This window comes from Molossus molossus, unplaced genomic scaffold, assembly GCF_014108415.1.
Source record: "Molossus molossus isolate mMolMol1 unplaced genomic scaffold, mMolMol1.p scaffold_m16_p_12, whole genome shotgun sequence".
Taxonomy (NCBI): Eukaryota; Metazoa; Chordata; class Mammalia; order Chiroptera; family Molossidae; genus Molossus; species Molossus molossus.
The window spans coordinates 66,185,076-66,204,508 of record NW_023425347.1 but is presented as its reverse complement, the minus strand read 5'-3'; the positions used below and the strand labels follow the sequence as shown (position 1 = coordinate 66,204,508).

Here is a 19,433-nt window from a genome sequence, read left to right as displayed (position 1 = left end):
GGAAGGAGAGAGAGAGAGAAACATCGACGTGAAGGGATACATCGAGTGGCTGCCACCCGCACGACCAACCAGGGCCGGGGACAAACTGCAACCGAAGTTCGTGCCCTTAGCGGAAACCGAACCCGGATCTCTCCGGACCGCAGGCCGATGCTCTAACCGCTGAGCCAAACTGGCCAGGGCGGATTAGATTTTCAAATAGTTACATAATTCCAATCAAAGAGTGATTTAGGTTAAGAATTGAATGCTTTATACTGCTTATAGAGAAAAAAAAAATGGCCAGCCCAATCAGTTGTTTTCCTATTTATTTACTTTATTGTAAAGGATTATCTTCGTAGACTAGTTAGAACTTCCTTAAAAAAGAAATTCTCTAAGAAAGTAATTTCTTAGGGAGAGTTTGAATTTATAACAATTTTCCTTCTGTCTTTTTTTAATTTATCCTTACCCGAGGACATTTTTTCATTTTTTGTTCAGATAGAGTGGGAGGGAGAGAGAAGAAGAGAGAGAGAAACATCAATGTGAAAGGTACACATCGAGCGGCTGCCACCTGCCGACCCAACCAGGGCCGGGGACAAACTTCAACTGAGATACATGCCCTTAGTGGGAACTGAACCCGGGTTTCTCCGGACCGCAGGCCGACGCTCTAACCGCTGAGCCTGTCTTTTGATAGTCACATATTTATTTCAAGTGCTTTTCCTAACCTGGGAACCAATTTTAACAGTTCTTTTTTCAAAAATTTGTTTTGAATTCCAAACTGCAAATTTGAGCAAGGAATTTTTGGAGCATAGCCTCATTCTAAATTGGGGCTTGTAGGTTGAGTTTTAGAATTAGGACTAAGAGTCCAAAATTTCATGGTTCTGGCTATTGTTCTTGCTAACTAGATTATTTGGTGTGTTGTACAAATTTTCCCATCTTTAAATTTTTGTAGTGCTCTTCTTGCTGTTCATCTTTTTATTATATTATTTTGGGCCCTGGCTTAGTTTTTCCAAATAAGGAAAAACATCCCTAGGAAATTTTGGATAGAGATGTGAAGTTGAATGATAGTAATGGATTATCACCAGACAGTTTGGTGGGAGAGTGCTAATATGTAGCACAAATAATCATAATTTTTTAATGAAATAACATAGATCATTATTTAGTGTTTAGGGCAGTATTTGAGAAACATCAACAACAACAAATAAAATCTAAATTGAGATCAGCTTATAATACTATGCTATAAGTAATTTTCAAAATGTAAGACTACTATTTGTATTTACTATTTAGTTTTAGAAAGGATGCTTGTGAAATTTAGCTCTTTAGTCATCATAGCTCTACTTAATTAAATGCTATGAAAGTGGTTCTCTCCAATGGTCTGTTGGCGTGAAATTCTCACTTGAAAATAAAATTGTCCTTTTTAAAAAAATAGTGAAAGCCCTGGCTGGTTTGGCTCAGTGGTTAGAGCGTTGGCCTGCGGTCCCGAGAGACCTGGGTTCGGTTCCTGCTAAGGGCATGTACCTCGGTTGCAGTTTGTCCCTGGCCCTGGTTGGGTCGTATGGGAGGCAGCCACTCGATGTGTCTCTTTTACGTCGATGTTTCTCTCTCTCTGTCTCTTCCTCTCTCTCCCTCCCACTCTGTCTGAACAAAAAAATGGAAAAATGTCCTCGGGTGAGGATTTAAAAAAAACAAAATAGTGCAAGCCTTGGCCAGGTGGCATAGTTCTTTGTAGCATTGTTCTGTACACCAAAATGTGGGTTTGATCCCCGGTTGGGGTGCATACAGGAGGCAACTGATGTTTCTCTCTCACTTCAGTGTTTCCCCGTCTCCCTTCCTCTCTCTCTAAAATCAATAAAAATATGTATCCTTTGGTGAGGATTAAAAAATAAATAAATAAGAGAAAGACCTGGAACTTTACAGTGTAATAGGCCACTAGACAAAATACAAGTCCACAGTCCTTTACACGTAATTCTGGAATCCCTCAATCTCTGAATTCCAAAAGAATTTTTTCCCCTAAATTAAATATATTATATTCTAATGTGGAAGTAAAACCTGCCTTGAACTGTGTGATTATTTATAGTTTGTTTGTTTATGTATTTACTTTTAAAAATCTCCACCCGAGGATACTTTTCCATCTATCTTCAGACAGAGTGGGAAGGGGGGAGAGAGAGAGAAAGAGAGAAAGATTGATAGATTGATATGAAAGAAACACATCGATTGGCTGCCTCCTGAACCACAACTGAGGTACGTGCTCTTAACTGGAATCGAAGCCCAGACCTTTTGAACTGTAGGCCAACACTCTAACTGCTGAGCCAAACTGGCCAGGACTTATTTAGAGTCTATTATATTTAGTGTAAATATATGTTGTATTACAGAAATTTTAATATTCTTGACTGTGAAATTAATAAAATGCTTGATACTCCAGACCTCACTGCAGGTGTGAGGCAATTTATGTACTTTATGTATATTACTTTTCTAAAATTTTGCATTTCAAAACACATTGACCCAAAGGTCTCAAGATAGGGATACAGGCCCTGGCCAGTTTGGCTCAGTGGTTAAAGCGTCCGCCTGTGGTCCGGAGAGACCCAGGTTCGGTTCCCGCTAAGGGCACATACTTCGGTTGCAGTTTGTCCCCGGCCCTGGTTGGTCGTGCGGGTGGCAGCCACTCGATGTGTCCCTTCACGTCGATGTTTCTCTCTCTCTCTCTCCCTTACTCTCTCTCCCTCCCACTCTATCTGTACAAAAAATGGAAAAATATCCTCGGGTGAGGATTAAAAAAAAAAAAAAAGAAGATAGGGATACAAACCTGTTTTTATGATCTAGTGACCTAGGAGTTTATGTACTAGATATAATGCAGAGGACTGGGGTACTATCTGAGGCACTGCTATAAGGCTTTATAGTGTGACATTCACACTATTGTGGCTCAGAAAAACATTTTTTTTTTATCCTCACCCAAGGACATTTTTCCATTTTCTGTTCAGATAGAGTGGGAGGGAGGGGGAGAGAGAGAGAGAGAGAGAAACATCGATGTGAAAGGGACACATCGAGAGGCCGCCACCTGCATGACTAACCAGGGCCGGGGACAAACCACAACCAAGGTATGTGCCCTTAGTGGGAACTGAACCCGGGTCTCTCCGGACTGCAGGCCGACGCTCTAACCACTGAGCCAAACTGGCCAGGGCTCAGAAAAACTTTTAAGGAAGACTTAAATTAACCAGACTTATATTAATTGTGGTAGAAATACATGGCCTTTGTAGGTAGACCTGGATTGGAATCTTTTCTCTCCTACTTGCTGTCTGTGAGTCCATGGCCAAGTTACTTAAACCTTTCTGAACTTTTGTTTCCTCTCTTATAAGATGGGTATAATAAAAGAACCTATATCTTAAGATGCAAGAATTAAATAAAATTATATTTGAAACACTAGCACAGTGTATAGCATATAAGTACTCAGTAAATGTTAACAAAAGCTAAAGTTTATTACTGTGTTTGAGATAATATTTATTAAATGTACATTGTGGTCACTATTATATAAACTAATATCCCAGCTGATTAATTCATAACAAGAAGTATAACTGTTAAGGAGACTATATACTTAGGGTATGATTACTCTCTGAAAGCAAGCAATATCAGGAAGCCAAATATATAAGCAAAAGCAGATCAAAAGGAGTTGTTTGTTATAGGTATTTAATGGCATCTTACACTGATATCAAGATGCAGTGCCTTTATATTAGACATGCACTTATGAGAACTGAATAGGTGTGATCTTTCGGTCAACAAAACGTCTATTCTGTCCTTCTGGTTCTAGTTCTGGTCTTCTTACTCTAGTTCTATTACTATAACTATTTTCCTATACTTGGTGTAATTAGCCATAATCAGTATAATGACTATGTTGTTCCAGCTCTTAAAGATGATCTTGATTATGTCTCTGTTATATATATATATATATATATATATATATATATACACACACACACACACACACACACACACATATATTTTTTAAAGGAAGGCAGCCATCTTCCCAGGATCTTGGGGAGACCCCTAATATCACTGTCACCTTGTGTACTGATGCAGTATACTTTCCTGAGGTTCTATCTTTTTGTAAATAGACACTAAATCTGTTGCTCAATTGGCCCTTTCTAATGGGCAGTGGGGGCGGGGGGGGGGGGAATGAGAGAGTTATCTATGATAACTTGAGGGATGAATGATAGGGAAAATTCCTCCATTATTGTGTGTCTGTGACTCCTCAAAGCTTTTGTTGGCATAGCTTTAGAACCACATGACATTTTGGCTATTGAGTGCCCACAAGGCATTAACTGGTGAGAGCTTTCTGTATATCATATACTATCAGCATGGTTTAAGGAGTCCGCCCTCTCCTAAATAGAAAGGAGACTAGAAAAATGGTTGTTACGGCTGTCATTTCCTATTTTGTAATTGTTGTAAGCAGAGTATCCATGTGCAATCTGGCAAATACTATCTATCTATCTATCTATCTATCTATCTATCTATCTATCTATCTATCTATCTAATTCATTTATTGAGATATAATTACATCCATTAAAAAATCACAGATTTCAGCCCTTGCTGGTTTGGCTCAGCGGTTAGAGAGTCGGCCCGTGGACTAGAGAGTCCCAGGTTTGGTTCCCGCTAAGGGTACGTACTTCGGTTGCAGTTTATCCCTGGCCCCGGTTGGGGTCGTGTGAGTGGCAACCATTAATGTGTCTCTCTCACGTTGATGTTTCTGTCTCTCTCTTCTCCCCTCTCTCCCTCCTGCTTTATTTGAAGATAAATGAAAAAATGTCCTTGGGTGAAGATAAAAAAAAAAAATCACAGATTTCAAGTGTATAGTTAGATGAGTTTTGACATTTGTTTAACACCTTTGTTACCAGTATCCCAATCAAAACAGAGGGCATTGCTATCATTCTGCAAAATTCCCTCCTGCCCTTTCCTGTCCATTCCATACCCTAAAGCCAGCCTCTTGTGATTTCTTTTGTTATAGCTTAGTTTTGCCTAGCAGGTTGCCCACATGTGTTCCATTAGTATATGGTACAAGGTGAAAGTTTATGGTCCATGATCCACTAGTTTAGGAGAACAACCTCACATGCTGTTGGAAATGAACTAACATGTGACTCAATACTGAAGCAGTGTTTACATTTATGTTAAAAGGAGGGAGACCACTTTTCTCTTTGTCCATATTCATTATCCACATGTCTTGTATCATCAATTTAGTAAATGTTTATTCTTCACAAAAGTGTAGCAGGGGTGTTGGGGGGAAGGGCACGAGGATTGTCCTCCAAGAGAATTGATGAGGCATGCACATACATTATTTTCACACAAGATTGAAGTAATAACTACCTTAAGAAAGGTGAGGTGGGCTGCTGTGTGTTAAAAAGTTAGGAGACCTCACTTTTAGCTGTGAGAGATTTAGAGTAAGTTAGGTGAGACTTTTTTTTTTAAATTCTCACCTGAGTATATCTTATTAATTTTAGAGAGAGTAAGGTAGAGGAGGGGAAGGAGAGAGAGAGAAAGAGAAAAAGAGAAAGAGGGAAACATCAACTTATTGTTCCACTTATTAATGCATTCATTGTTTGCTTCTTGTATGTGCTTTGACCTGAGATCCAACCTGCAACCTTGGAGTATGGGGATAATACTCTAACGAACTGAGCTACCTGGCTAGGGCCTTGCTTGATCTTTAATACAGATTTATTTTAAGCAAAGTAAAGTTAACATTCAAATAAAGATTTTAAAAAAATAAAAATTTAAGTGTCTTTATATAGCAAGTGTAGGGAGGCATTCTTTGCTTTATGAAAGGATTGTAGAATTCCTTTAAATGGCAAGCTAATCTTTCCTAATGAGTTTTGAATATTTTTGTACAGAACTTTTCCAGATGTGGTTCCTTTGTGAATTAGAGTAAATCCATAGTTATATTTCCAATTAAACTGATTTTCATGATGACACCATATACCAGCACCAAGTTAGATTTTGTGAGTCAATTTGATAACTTAAGATACTTTTGAGTACTTCATATATGCTAGAAATATACTGACCTAATCTTTAAGAGTTTATTGTCTTGTTGGAAATACAATTAAGCAGTTATAATTAAGGCACAATTAAGTGGTTACTTTGGTGCTAAGTTTCTTTTGATTTAGTGCTTATATGCCATTATCAGTGATGATTTTTGCTAATTGGTTTTTTTTTGGTGGTTTTTTTTTTAATCCTCACCCAAGGATATTTTTTTTTTTCTCCTTTTTTGTTTATCCTCACCCGAGGACATTTTTTGATATTTTTTTGTTTAGATAAAGTGGGAGGGGGAGAGAGAGAGAGAGAGAGAGAGAAACATCGATGGGAAAGGGACACATTGAGCCAGTCAAGATGGCGGTGTAGGTAAACGCGGTATCACATCCTCCTACAACCACATCAAAGTTACAACTAAACTACAAAACAACCATCATTCAAAACCGCCTGAAATCAAGCTGAATGGAAGTCCTACAACTACGAAATTAAAGCAGCAGCCACATCCAGACTGGTGCCCCGCTCAGGGTTCCAGTGCCAGGAAGAGAATCCCCATCACTTCTGGCTGGAAAAACCAGTGGGAACTGAGGCTCAGGGAGGCTGAAGCAGTTGGAGCCCCAGGCAACTCCCTAAAGGGCCCGTGCACGGACTTATCGGACTCACTCCCTCTAAGCTTGGAGGGGAGGCAGCTCAAGGGGCACCAGAGACATACAGGGAAGAACTGAGCTGTTTGGCACTGGAGCAAGAGCTGGAGAGGGGGCTTTCTCGGGGACAAATGTGCTCTAAGAGGCCTTTGTTCCTTTGATGAGCCCTTCCCGGGGCGGCAGATAGTCTGCCATACCTGGGACTCCAGCAACCTGGCTCACACTTGTAGCCCTGCCCTGTTGACTCCCTGAGGTCCCACCCCGCCCCACCCAACTTCCAAGCCCACCCAAGCTGTTGCCACTTGCTTAACCATAGGATTGGCCTGTCTTGGATCCTGCTTCAGGTTTTTCCTAAATTCTTTCAAACGAGCAGCATCTGGTCTCAGCGAGTCCCATACCTCTCATTAAGTAATACACTGAAACAAACACAGGGAGGCAGCCAAAATGAGGAGACAAAGAAACAGGTCCCAAATGAAAGAACAGAACAAAACCCCAATAAAAGAACTAAGCGAAATGGAGATAAGCAACCTAACAGATGCTGAGTTCAAAATACTGCTTATAAGGATGCTCAGTGAACTTAGTGAGAACCTCAGTGAACTTAGGGAGGGCCTCAAGAGCATAAAAAAGGACCAGTTAGAAATCATGGATACACAGTTAGAATTGAAGGAGGCATTAACTGAAATAAAGAATAATTTACACAGTTTCAATAATAGAGTACGTAAATCCAAGGAGCAAACCATCAATTTGGAATATAAGGAAGCAAAAAAATGCCCAATCAGAACAACAAAAAGAAAAAAGAATCCAAAAAATGAGGATAGTGTAAGGAGCCTCTGGGACAACTTCAAGTGTGCCAACATTCGCATCTTGGGGGTGCCAGAAGGAGAAGAGCAAGAACAAGAAATCGAAAAACTGTTTGAAACAATAATGGCAGAAAACTTTCCTAACTTGGTGAAGGAAACAGACATACAAGTCCAGGAAGCACAGAGAGTCCCAAACAAGATGAACCCCAAGAGGCCCACACCAAGACACATCATCATCAAAATGCAAAAGGTTCAAGACAAAGAGAGAATCTTAAAAGTAGCAAGGGAAAGGCAGCTAGTTACCTACAAGGGAGTTCCCATTAGGCTGTCAGCTGATTTCTCAAAAGACACTATGCAGGCCAGAAGGGAGTGGCAAGAAATATTCAGAGTGATGAAAAGCAAGACCTACACCCAAAATTACTCTATCCTGCAAAGCTGTCATTTAGAATCGATGGACATATAAAAACTTTCCCAGACAAGAAAAAATTAAAGGAGTTCATCACTACCAAACTGTTATTATATGAAATGATGAAGGGTCTTTTTGAAGAAAAAAGATAAAATGTATGAACAAACAAAAGATAAAATGTATGAACAAACAAAATGACAATGAATACAGATCTATCAACAATGGAATCTACAAACAAAATGAACAGGTAGAACAGAAACATTTTCATAGATACAGAGAACATTTTGTTAGTTGCCAGTTGGAAGAGGGGTTGGGGGAATGGGTGAAAAAGGTGAAGGGATTAAGAAGCACAAATTCATTGCTAGACTGACAAACCTCAAAGGGAAAGGGGTTGGGGGGGTGGGAAGAAATAAACCAAAGAACTTATATGCATAACCAATGGACACAGACAATAGGGTGGGAAAAGGTGGGAGGAGGGCGGGAGTGGGGAGGAGGGGGTCAATGGGGGAAAAATGTGGAACATCTGTAATATATTTTACATCCAACAATAAAGATTTGAAAAAAAAAAAAATGTTACCACAAAAAAAGAAAGGGACACATTGAGTGGTCACCACCCACACGACCCAACTAGGGCCGGGGACAAACTGCAATCGAAGTTCGTGCCCTTAGCGGGAACCGAACACGGATCTCTCCAGACCTCAGGCCGACGCTCTAACCACTGAGCAAAACTGGCCAGGGCATCCCAAGGATATTTTTCTATTTATCTTCAGATAGAGTGGGAGGGAGAGAAAGGGAGAGAGAGAGAAACATCAATGTGAGAGGGACACATTGACTGGTTGCCTCTTGTATGACCCTGACCAGGACCAGGGCTGAACCCCAACCTTGGCTGGAATGGAACCTGCCACTCATTGGTCCGCGGACCAACGCTCTACTGCTGAGTCAACTGGCCAGGGCTTTTGGTGGTATTTTTAAATGCAGTTGTAAAAACTTATTTAGAGGAGGTGGAAAGGTATTAGAAATGGGAAAAAAGTTTCCTGTTTCACTCAGATTGTTAAATAGCCTTAATTGGGAATGAATGGGTGTGTTTTTGAGTGAATTATGTTTGTTGAATGAGTGCAATGCCTGGGAAAGGAGAGGGGGGCTATTCATTCAGCAGACATTTATCTAATATCTTCCAAATTTCAGCCATAATTTAGGTTCTGGAAGAAAGCGTGACAATAACAGTCATACAAAATTAATTAAACCCACTGTCTGACAAGGAAAATAGACATACAAATAACTATAATACAGTAGAATAACTAGTGCAATAGCAACGTCCATAAATTGAGAAGAATGTAGTAAATTGTATCTGGGCATAGGCACTAGATTGAGAAAGGGTCCACTGAGGAAGTATATGAGCATACTGACGGAAAATATGTTTTTGTTTTATTTTGTTGCTTATTTGTTTTTTGTAGGGGCTATGTATTATTACTGAGGCAGATTGGTGTGTGCATGTATGCATGTATGTATGTAGTGCGTGTAGTATGTATACAGGGGACTGAGGTAATGATAGGAAAGTATGTCCTGTTGGAAATAGGGTTAGCTTAGGTTGAGAGAAAATGAGTGCAGGTCTCTGCTGTATTTAAGGTAGAATCAAGGACGTGGGGTAAACTTTGTGCCTCTTATATGCTAGGTGCTGTGCTAAGTGATTTACTTGTATTGACTCAGTACTTGCAATGATCCTATGTGAATGATATCTCGGCTTTATAAATGAGGACACTATAGCTCGAGGGACTTGAATGATTTGGCCAAGGTCACACTGCTAGTCATTTATAGGAGTGCAATTCAAATTCTTACCTCTCTCACGTCACAGTGTGTGTTATTTCATTAAATTATACTGTTTATAGGATAAGTTACATATATCTAGGTGTATTTTTTTCAAACAATTGTACTCCCTTAAAATTTTGTTTTAAATATATACTTGGGAGTATTGAAAATTTTTTGCACATTTAAAATGAGAGATTTCACATGAGTATGAAGCCTAAATGGAGAATATTTTGATTTCTTCTTTTTTTTTTTTAATCCTCACCCGAGGACATTTTTCCATTTTTTGTTCAGATAGAGCAGGAGGGAGAGAGAGGTAGAGAGAGAGAGAGAAACATCGATGTGAAGGGACACATCGAGTGGCTGCCACCCGCACGACCAACCAGGGCCGGGGACAAACTGCATCCGAGGTACGTGCCCTTAGCGGGAACCGAGCCCGGGTCTCTCTGTACCGCAGGCTGACGCTCCAACCGCTGAGCCAACCTTATTTTGAAACATATGTAACCATCCCTTCAGAAGATGCTTTTTATGTGGTATGCTGAAATTCATCTAAAGTAATTGAATATAGCCAGAGTGTGACAATTAAGAGGCCCTACTAGACTTTTAACTTTTTGTGAAAAGCAATTATACATTGAGCAGACTTAAGACTGACACTCAGCTCAGTAGTTCTCAGTGCCCTTAAAATAACTTTTCCCTAAATATTTAAGAAATGGACAGAACGGGCAGACCACTCTGAATCAAGATTATGTACTCTTCTCATGAGAATGCAGGTCATTGTTGTCATCATGCCATTCTGACTTGGGGACTTAAAAAAATTGTTTTGGGTTAAACTAGTTTCCAAATACTTATTTCACAGCCACAAATCCCATGTTACAATACAATTTTAGCATGCTTCTGTAATTGTCAGATGAAAGAAGAAATTTCTCCCCTTTTTCCCTCCAGGATGATAGAACAAAAGGCTTATTTAAAAATAAAACTCTTGCCTGGTCAATATGGCTCAGTGATTGAGCATTGACCCATGCACCAAGAGGTCATCGGTTCAATTCCTGTTCAGGGCACGTGCCCAGGTTGTGGGCCAAATCCCCAGTTAGGGGCATGCAGGAGGCGGCTAGTCAGTGTTCTTTTGTCATTGATATTTCTATCTCTCTCTCCCTCTCCCTTCCTCTCTCTCTAAAAATCAATAAAAAAACCCAAAACTCTTGCCCTGGCCAGTTTGGCTCAGCGGTAGAGCATCCGCCCATGTACTAATGAGTCCTGGGTTTGATTCCGGTCAAGGGCATGTTTATCCCCAGCCCTGGTCGGAGTCATGCGGGAGGCAACCAGTGGATGTGCTCCTTTCATGTAGATGTTTCTGTCTTTCTCCCTTTCCCTCTCTCTTCCTCCCACTGTACCTGAAGATAATAGAAAAATACCCTAAGGTGAGTGTAAGGAATCGGGGGCGCCACCGAAAAGATGAGAAGAGACTGGAGAGCCAAACAGCCGAATAACCAGATCAGGCTTTATTGGGTACACTTCGGGAGGGTTCACAGACTCCGGGGGTCGAGTCCTAGAAGCCGCCCCTGATGCTGGGGTCTGCAGATTTTTATATCTGCCTGATGTGTAATAGAGTGTGGGCCTATAAGCCCCGGGACAGGGCAGGAACAGTTCCTGGAACAGGGCAGGGGTTAATCTATAGGCCCGAGGCAAATAGTTCCTGAAACAGGGCTGGGGTTAAGGTTGGGTAAGCTGGTAATGGTTGAGCAAGTTACCTGGCGCCAGTTCCCAGGCTATCGGACAGTGAGGATTAAAAAAATAAATAAATAAAACTTTTAGCATCTTTCATTGATTATTGACCTGTACACAAGGACGTTTAAAGCTGCTTGAGGTTGAAATCACATTTTCTGTTTACTTGTTATTTAATGATGTTTCATTGATAACTTCCTCATGAACTTCAGAGATTATAATCACAAAATGTTACTTGTACCTAAGGTGAAGTTTGTTCACTTTTAAATAGCATATAGAAAATAATATGATTTGTACTTTTAGTCTGCTGGGCTTTTGTCATTTTTTCTAAAGTGGTCGTTGGGAGTGTGTATAGGTGTGATGTTAGTGATAGATGGGTTTGGAGTGACAGAGATGGTATGCATCTTAATTGGTACAAGTATCCTTCACATTAACCGAGTCTGAGAAAGGTACATTCCAGAATAGTCTGTGAAATTAATTTTGGCAAGGTAAATTTGAAATGGTTATCAGCACTTATCTATATACTTTTTATCATTCATTTATTCAACAAATATTTTTTGAGTCTTTACTGTATACTATGTTATTATTCTTCTAGAATATATAGTTTTAATATTTGATGAGTTTTTAAATATTCATTTTTATTAATTTTATCCTGAATGCACATGCAAGGTATTTTGGATCAGAGACAGATTTCATAATAAATGTAATGGGCTGCTCTGCCCTAGCCCTTACGTAGTAGGACAACACCATAAGAACCAGGTCAGTTGTCCTACAGGTGCGGGATGAGGAAAAATGATATTTCTCTGCTTTTAAGGGAAAGAGGCCTTTGTTCCCCTCACCTCTGAAAGGATTTCCTTAGAAAGATAATAAGCTTGAATCCTAACTCCAACCCTTTAGTATTTAAAAAATCTCTCTTGGAGTCAGATAGCCTCCTGGGTCTCTGCTTTTACAACCTAGAGGCCTTTCCAAGTTCTGGGGCTTCATTTTGGGGGATGGGGTTAGGGACATATAAATACCTAGGAAGAGAGATATTCCCCTCTTCTTGTTACCTTGGGGCTTAGCCTAGGGACTATTCCAGTCTGTAACCTTTCGGCCTTCTCTGGGAAATAAAAGAAGTTTTTATTATTCTTTCATGTTGGGGAAAACAACAAATCTAATCCTTATGGTATGTGGAAATGTTGGAAGACTGTTGAGAAATCCAGGGAAGCTCCCCCCACTCCCTCAAAGTACTATAAAGGAAAAGGGTTAGAGAATAAGAGAATATTATGCAGGTGGTGGGATTGATGGGGTTTCTAGTCCAGGGGTTCATATAAAGCTTCTCTTCCTGAGGAAAGGGAGAGGTAAATAGGAATTAGCCAGTTAAGGAAGTGAAGGTAGATGAGGAGAGGCACTTCAGGCAATGGGAACAATCCATGTAAAAGTCCTAAGGCCAAAGGTGATTTGGCTGGTTCAGGGAAGGAAAGGCTAGGGCTCAGGGATGATGGCTTTAGAGGTATGCTGGAGCAAGGCTACACAAGGTCTCTGTAGAGGGTAAATTAAGAAATTTGGTTTTTATCCTAAGAGCAATGTAGAGCCATTGAACTAGGTTGGTTTTTTGTTTTGTTAATTCTCACCTGAGGATATTTTTTTCCATTGATTTTTTAGAGAGTAGAAGGAAGGGACGGTGGGGGTGGGGGGGTGAGAGAGAGAGAAAAAAAAACATCGGTGTGAGAGACACATCGTTGTTTGCCTCCTGTACAACCCCAACTGGGACTGGAGATCGACTGCAACCCAGGTACATGTCCTTGACCAGAATCGAACTCATGACTCTTTGTTCCAAAGACTGGCTCTCTAATTGCTGAAACAAATGGGTCAGTGCTTGTTTTGTTGTTTTAGTCAAGGAAGTGATTTCAGATTTATGTTTTGAAAAGACTCCTATGGTTACTATGGAGAAAGATTGGAGGAGAGCAGTGGATGGAGAGTGGGTGATGCAGCATAGGAGATGGGTTGTAAAGTTATGGAATTGGGTGGTGATAGTGGAGTTAAATGGATATTTTAGGAGACAAAAATGAGGGACTTTGGATGGAAGATAGATAGGAGCTGAGACAAAAAATTATGAGTTAGCTTTGGACATGTTGAATTTGAAATACTCATGAGAAAACCAAGTGGAAATGTGTTGTTGAAGGAGAGTGTGCCTGGTGGGAGAGTGGAGAAAATTTGAAGTAGCCCTTGCTGAGAATGGGAGACCAAGCCTACTAATAAATCATTTCATGCTATTCCTTCTGCCTAAAACTTTCCCCCAAGATCCTTCACTTGGCTGGTTCCTCTAATTCAAATCTCAGCTCAGATGTCAACTCCTCAGTCTTCCAAAGTCATCTAAGTTAAAGTAGAACTCTTCTTCCCCACAACAACTTTCTGATCATCACCCTACTTAACTTTTATTTTTTAACACTATCACCAGCTGAAATTGTCCTGTCAATTTGGTTTTAGAAGTATATATTCAGATTCTTTGCCAAATTGGGTTATTTATCTTTATTGTTGAGCTGTAAGAGTTTTTTATATATTCTGGATAGTAGTCCCTTATCAGATATATGATTTGCAAATATTTTCTCCCATTCCAGAATTTATCTTTTCACTTTCTTGATAGTATCCTTTAAAACATGAATGTTTATTTTATTTACATTTGGCCCTTGAACAACATGGGGATTAGGGGTACCAAGCCTCCTGCAGTCAAAATCCTCACATAACTTAAGTTGGCCTTCCATATATGTATATTCCTAACTGATGATCGAAAATGCAGTTAACCTTCGAACAATATGGGTTTGCGTATATAAGTGGACTCTCACAGTTCAAACCTCTGCAGTTCAAGGGTCAGCTGTATTTTTAGTTTGCTTGTGCTTTTGGTGTCATAGCTTAGCAAGCATTGCCTAATTCAAGATCACAAAGAGTTATACTTGTGTTTTCTTCTAAGAGTTTAATAGTTTTCCCTTATTATTAGTAGTTTAATGGATTTATATGATGTAGGGTAGGGGCCCAACTTCATTCTCTTCATATAGGTATATCCAGTTGTATCAGCACCCTTTGTTGGAAAGATTATTCTAATGGTCTTGGCATCCTTGTCAAAATCAATTGACCAAAACTGTATGAGTTTATTTCTAAACTTCTAACTCTGTTTCATTTATTTAATTTGGCAATTTAAAACTTTTTTCATATCATGGCACACACAAACTAATTACTAAAATTCTGCGACATACCAAAAATATATTTTTTGCTAATCTGACAAAAAAAAAATAGGTATGATTTTGATTCATTCACACCAGATGGCTACTGTTGTGTTGGCTATTACCATTTTTTTATTTGACAGTCTAAGGGAGAAGAGGTCAGTGCTTCTGACTAAATAGTCAGGTATTGCATGTTTTTAAAATTCTGTGACATACCAGTGTGCCTCTTACTGGTTGAAAATTGCTGGTCTTTGTTCATAGAATGTACTGTAGTCAAATGACAATCATAAGACAGACCCTTTATGTACAGACCTGCAACTATCCCCCAAGAAATATTGTGTTATTTTTCCAGCTTTATTGAGATATAACTGACATGTAACATTGTGGACATTTAAGGTATATAATGTAATGATTTGACATACATGTACATATTGTGAAATGATTACCACAAGGTTAGTTAATATATTCATCATCTCACATAGTTATCTTGTGTGTGTGTGTGTGTGTTGAGAACTTCTAATATCTACTTTCTTAGCAAATTTCCAAGTACAGTATTGTTAACTGTAGTCATCATGGTATATTAAATCCCTAGAACTTAGTTATTTTATAACTGAATTTTGCCTATGGCTTAGTACTTTGAATGTAGGACATCTATGGTTTAAAGTGAGACAGTTCTTTAAAACATAACTTCATGATATTGACTTATTTTACTTCTTTCTTACATAGGGGAGTACAGAAAAGTACCAGTTGTTGCCCTGGTCAGCTTGACTCAGTGGTTGGAGCGTTAGCCCACAGACTGAAGAGTCGTGGGTTCAATTCTGTCAAGGGCATGTACCTTGGTTGCGGTTCAGTCCCTGGCCCTGGTCCAGGTTGTGCGGAAGGCAACCAATTGATGTGTCTCTCTCACATCAATGTTCCTCTCTCTCTCTCTCCCTCCCTCCTGACCCGTCCCGCAGGTTCGAGCAACAAGGACTCTAGAGGGGGAGTGAGGATGAGGAGGGACAAGAGACACGAGAAATGGAGACAAGACAGGGTTCTGATCAAGTCTCGTTTATTCAGGAGAAATCCACACAATATATAGGGGAAGAAGCAGAAAAACAAGATAATTTGTTGCCAAGCGATAAGTTATTGGTGGAACAAAAGATCAGCAAAGACTGGCTTGTTGAGTAAATGGTTCAAAATGCAGAGATAAAGCAGAGATATCCTGCCTTGGGGCAGGAGATGGCAGAGCAGATTTTACTTAAAGAAATGCAGAGATAATGCAGAGATATCCTGCCTTGGGGCAGGAGATGGCACAGCAGATTTTAACAAAATGGATGCCAAGCAAAAAGTCTCCCACATCCTCCCTCCCACCCTCCCTCTCTCCTACTCTGTCTGAAAAAATAAAAATGGAAAAATATCCTTGGGTGAGGATTAAAAAGAAAAAGAAAAGTACCTGTTATTGAGGTATTAAATATGTAGAAAACTTTGATTATTTAAGATTTCATTTCATTTTATTACACACCACTAATTTATTTTTAGGACTATTTATTGAATGTTACCCTAGGACTTATTGTGCAGAACAACCTTTTCTTAGTTCACTCTAGTAGGAGAGACAAAGAGTAAGCAACGTTTCATCAGTAAATATTTTTTGAGCACCTAATATATTGCAGACACTGTTGTGAAGCATAAGCCAGATATAATTCCTACCCCTTAAGGAATGTGCAGTCTTAATGGGTGAGTCAGACAAGTTGGCCATTATAGCACAGGGTGGTGCAGGCCACAACAGGGGAATACACAGAAGACTCTGGAAGCCCAGGGATGGGAATCCAAACCAGACAGAGGTAAGGCACATACATGATCAGTGACGTTAAGGCAGAAAATCAGGGTCAAGGATAGTCCAAGCTGAAGAACTATTGGATGGAGAGTCTAAGCGGCAAACAAATGTGACTCATTTGGGAAACTGCAGAGAGAGAAAACTGAAGTAATGTTTCTCAAAATGTGGTCCTCTGTCTGCCTGAGTCAGAATCATTTGGGAGTGATTCTTTTTTTGTTTGTTTTGTTAACCCTCACCCAAAGATATTTTTCCATTGATTTTTTTTGGATAGAGTGGAAGGGAGGGAGAGGGAGAGAGAAATATTGATGTGAGAGAGACACATCTCTCTCCTGAGATGTGTTGGTTGCTTCCCGAATGACCAGAGACCAAACCTGCAGCCCAGGTACGTACCTTGACCAGAATGGAACCCTTAATCCTTTGGTCCTCGAGCCTTCACTCTAACCACTGAGCCAAACCGGTCAGGACCTGGGAGTGATTCTTAAACCCCCAGCTGATTCTTAGCCTTGCAAATGATGCTCAAATTCATTAAAGTATGAGAAACACTGATCTATAGTTAAGGGGCATGATGGAAGAATGAAAATTATAGTGTAATATATGCTACATTAAAGGCATACATAAAATTCTATGATTAGATTTGTTTGTATAGACTGTAAAACATTTTCATTTTAAACTTGGTAAGTCCTATCCCTAAGTGATTTGTGGAGAAGAGGGATGAGGAGAAAGGAGGGATATTACTATAAATTTTGTTTCTTAATCCCTAGATGATTCTAAAAACAATTAGTTAATCTTTTATTCATTGAATGTTTTTGTTTTTCTTTTAGTCCAAGGACAAAATGATGAGAGGCTCTCGCCGAGGATGTGTTAGACTCAGAGTGAGTATTTATTCATTTTTATGAAAACCAATTTTGACAGAAAGAAAAAAAATATTTTGACAGTATCATGGAAGTCTAAATTTAGTTTAGCTAAATTTAGTTTAGCAGGCAACTAAGGCTCAGGGAGAAAAAAATGATTTCTCCAGGATAACTGCTAGTCAGTGCCAGAACCAGGGCTAAATTTTTTTGGCCCATGATTTAATGTTGTATCCATGACTTAAAGTAGCTATTGATTTTCTTTTGTTTAACCTCTGTTTTATAATCAGGGACAGAGGCTGGAAAATGAGTTGTAGTGTTGGTAGTAGAGCAAATAGTAGAAAAAACTCTGACAAATTCTTACTTTTAGCTTCTTTGGTCTTTCTGTTCAACATTATTTAATAATGGTTGATGTAGCAGCAATATCCAGAAGAAATATAATGTGAGCCACATATATACTTGAAAATTTTTACAGTCGCTATATTTAAAAAGTAGACAAAAACAGGTGAAATTAATTTTAATAATATATTTCACTTAGGCCAATATATCCAGAATATTATTTCAACATGTAATCAGTAAAAAAATTATTGAGACACTTTACATTCTTTTCTAAATACTAAAGCTTTCAAATCCACTGTGTCTTGACATTTACGGCACATCTCAGTTCAGACAAGATGCACTTCAGGTGTCCAGTAGCCACCTGTGGCTAGTGGCTACCTTATTGGACAGTGCAGGCCTATAGCTTCATGCTGCTTTTAATTGTTCAGTTTCTACCATTGTCAAAATAGCTAAAGGCAAGAAATAATGCATAATTGAAGATACAGTTTCTAGTATTCCATTACATCTAAAAAAAGGGCCACCTCTATCATAACTAGGTAAATCAGCTTCTAGTAGCCTTTTCTTCTTCAGGCTTCTGTTGCTTTCTTTTGGCTATCTTTTTTCTGCACCCTTACTTTTGAAGATGTGACTATATTATTGCCTTTATTAGCATTAGTGAATTGGTAGAAATAACTCTGAGAAAGAAATCAAATTTTAATGGACAAATTTTGGCACTAAGATAGGAATAAGTATGGTGAAGTTGCAGGATGGGAATGAGACAGGCTTATTTTAAGCAGATGATGGTGTATATGTGATAACGTAAAGATTTTTAAAAGAATGTTTACTGTTTTTTTCTTTGGTTTTCTTTTGTCTTCTTGATTTAATTGCTTTTCTAAGCACTTGCTATTGACCTCAGTTACCACTCAGTCTGGTATTAACTGCTTTCTTGGCTTGAGGTAGGCTCAATAGTGAGACTTTGACAGAACTGTGTTGAGACAGCTCTTCAGTTGAATTAAATCTGGGTTGGGCCACTATCTCATTGCTACTTTTAATGAAGTATTTTTTTCTTTTAAATATAGCTTAATTAATAATTAATCCCTGTGACTACCACCCAGGTTAAGAAATACAATTTTGCCAGCTACCCTGAAAGCCTCTCTATGTGCCCCCATTCAAATTACAGCAAGCTCCCTGTCTCCTAAAGTTACCACTATTCTATTCTAGTAATCATGTCTTGGATTTGAATTCCTAAATTCTATATTTTTATCTTGCTCGTTAAAAATGAAACTTGTTATCTTTTGCTTGTAGTTTATCTGTTGAAGAACCCAGACCCTTTGACTCGTAGTTTTCCATAGTTTAGATTTTACTGATTGCAATTCAGCATCTTCCTCTGACTCTGCTTTCCCTGTAAATTAGCAGTGGGGGGGGGGGGGGTCCAGAGACTGGATCAGACCCAGGTTTGATCCTTTTGGCAAGACTATAAGTAGTGGTGTGTTCTTTCATCAAGAGGCAAATACTAGCAGCACCTAGATTAATTATCTTATTTGGGGGTTGCAAAATTATGATATTTTATTATTTGTTTTAATTTTTATTAGAGATAGTTATATAAGGAGACTCTTTATCTATTTTTGGTTGCCCAGTGGTACAGTTCAGATAGATAGGATAAAAGCTTGATTATTTCCTTTTACTTACCCAATTTTCAAGATAATGAATGGACTTAACACTGATTTATATATACAGGGTGGGGCAAAAATACAGTTGGACAGTGCAGTACAGTTGTAAATATGTGAAACACAGAGTTTATTCTTTTTTTTATTTATTCCTCATCCGAGGATACTTTTCTATTTATCATCAGATAGAAATGGGAGGTGGGGGGTAGGGAGAGAGAGACAGAGAG

The 19,433-nt window shown here is 39.1% G+C and overlaps 1 protein-coding gene across 9 annotated transcripts in view; it reads left to right on the top strand.

Annotated features, from left to right (window-relative positions):
• The window catches only part of OSBPL9 (oxysterol binding protein like 9), a 172,351-nt gene that overhangs the window by 9,223 nt on the left and 143,695 nt on the right, over positions 1-19,433 (top strand). For 7 of the 9 annotated variants that reach the window (XM_036256505.1, XM_036256508.1, XM_036256509.1 and 4 more), the window contains exon 2: positions 17,195-17,245. The exons of the other annotated variants lie outside the window; for them this stretch is intronic. In XM_036256505.1, coding sequence (XP_036112398.1) covers positions 17,195-17,245 — 51 coding nt within the window. The remainder of the gene's footprint in view (positions 1-17,194; positions 17,246-19,433) is intronic. 9 annotated transcript variants of the gene reach the window in all.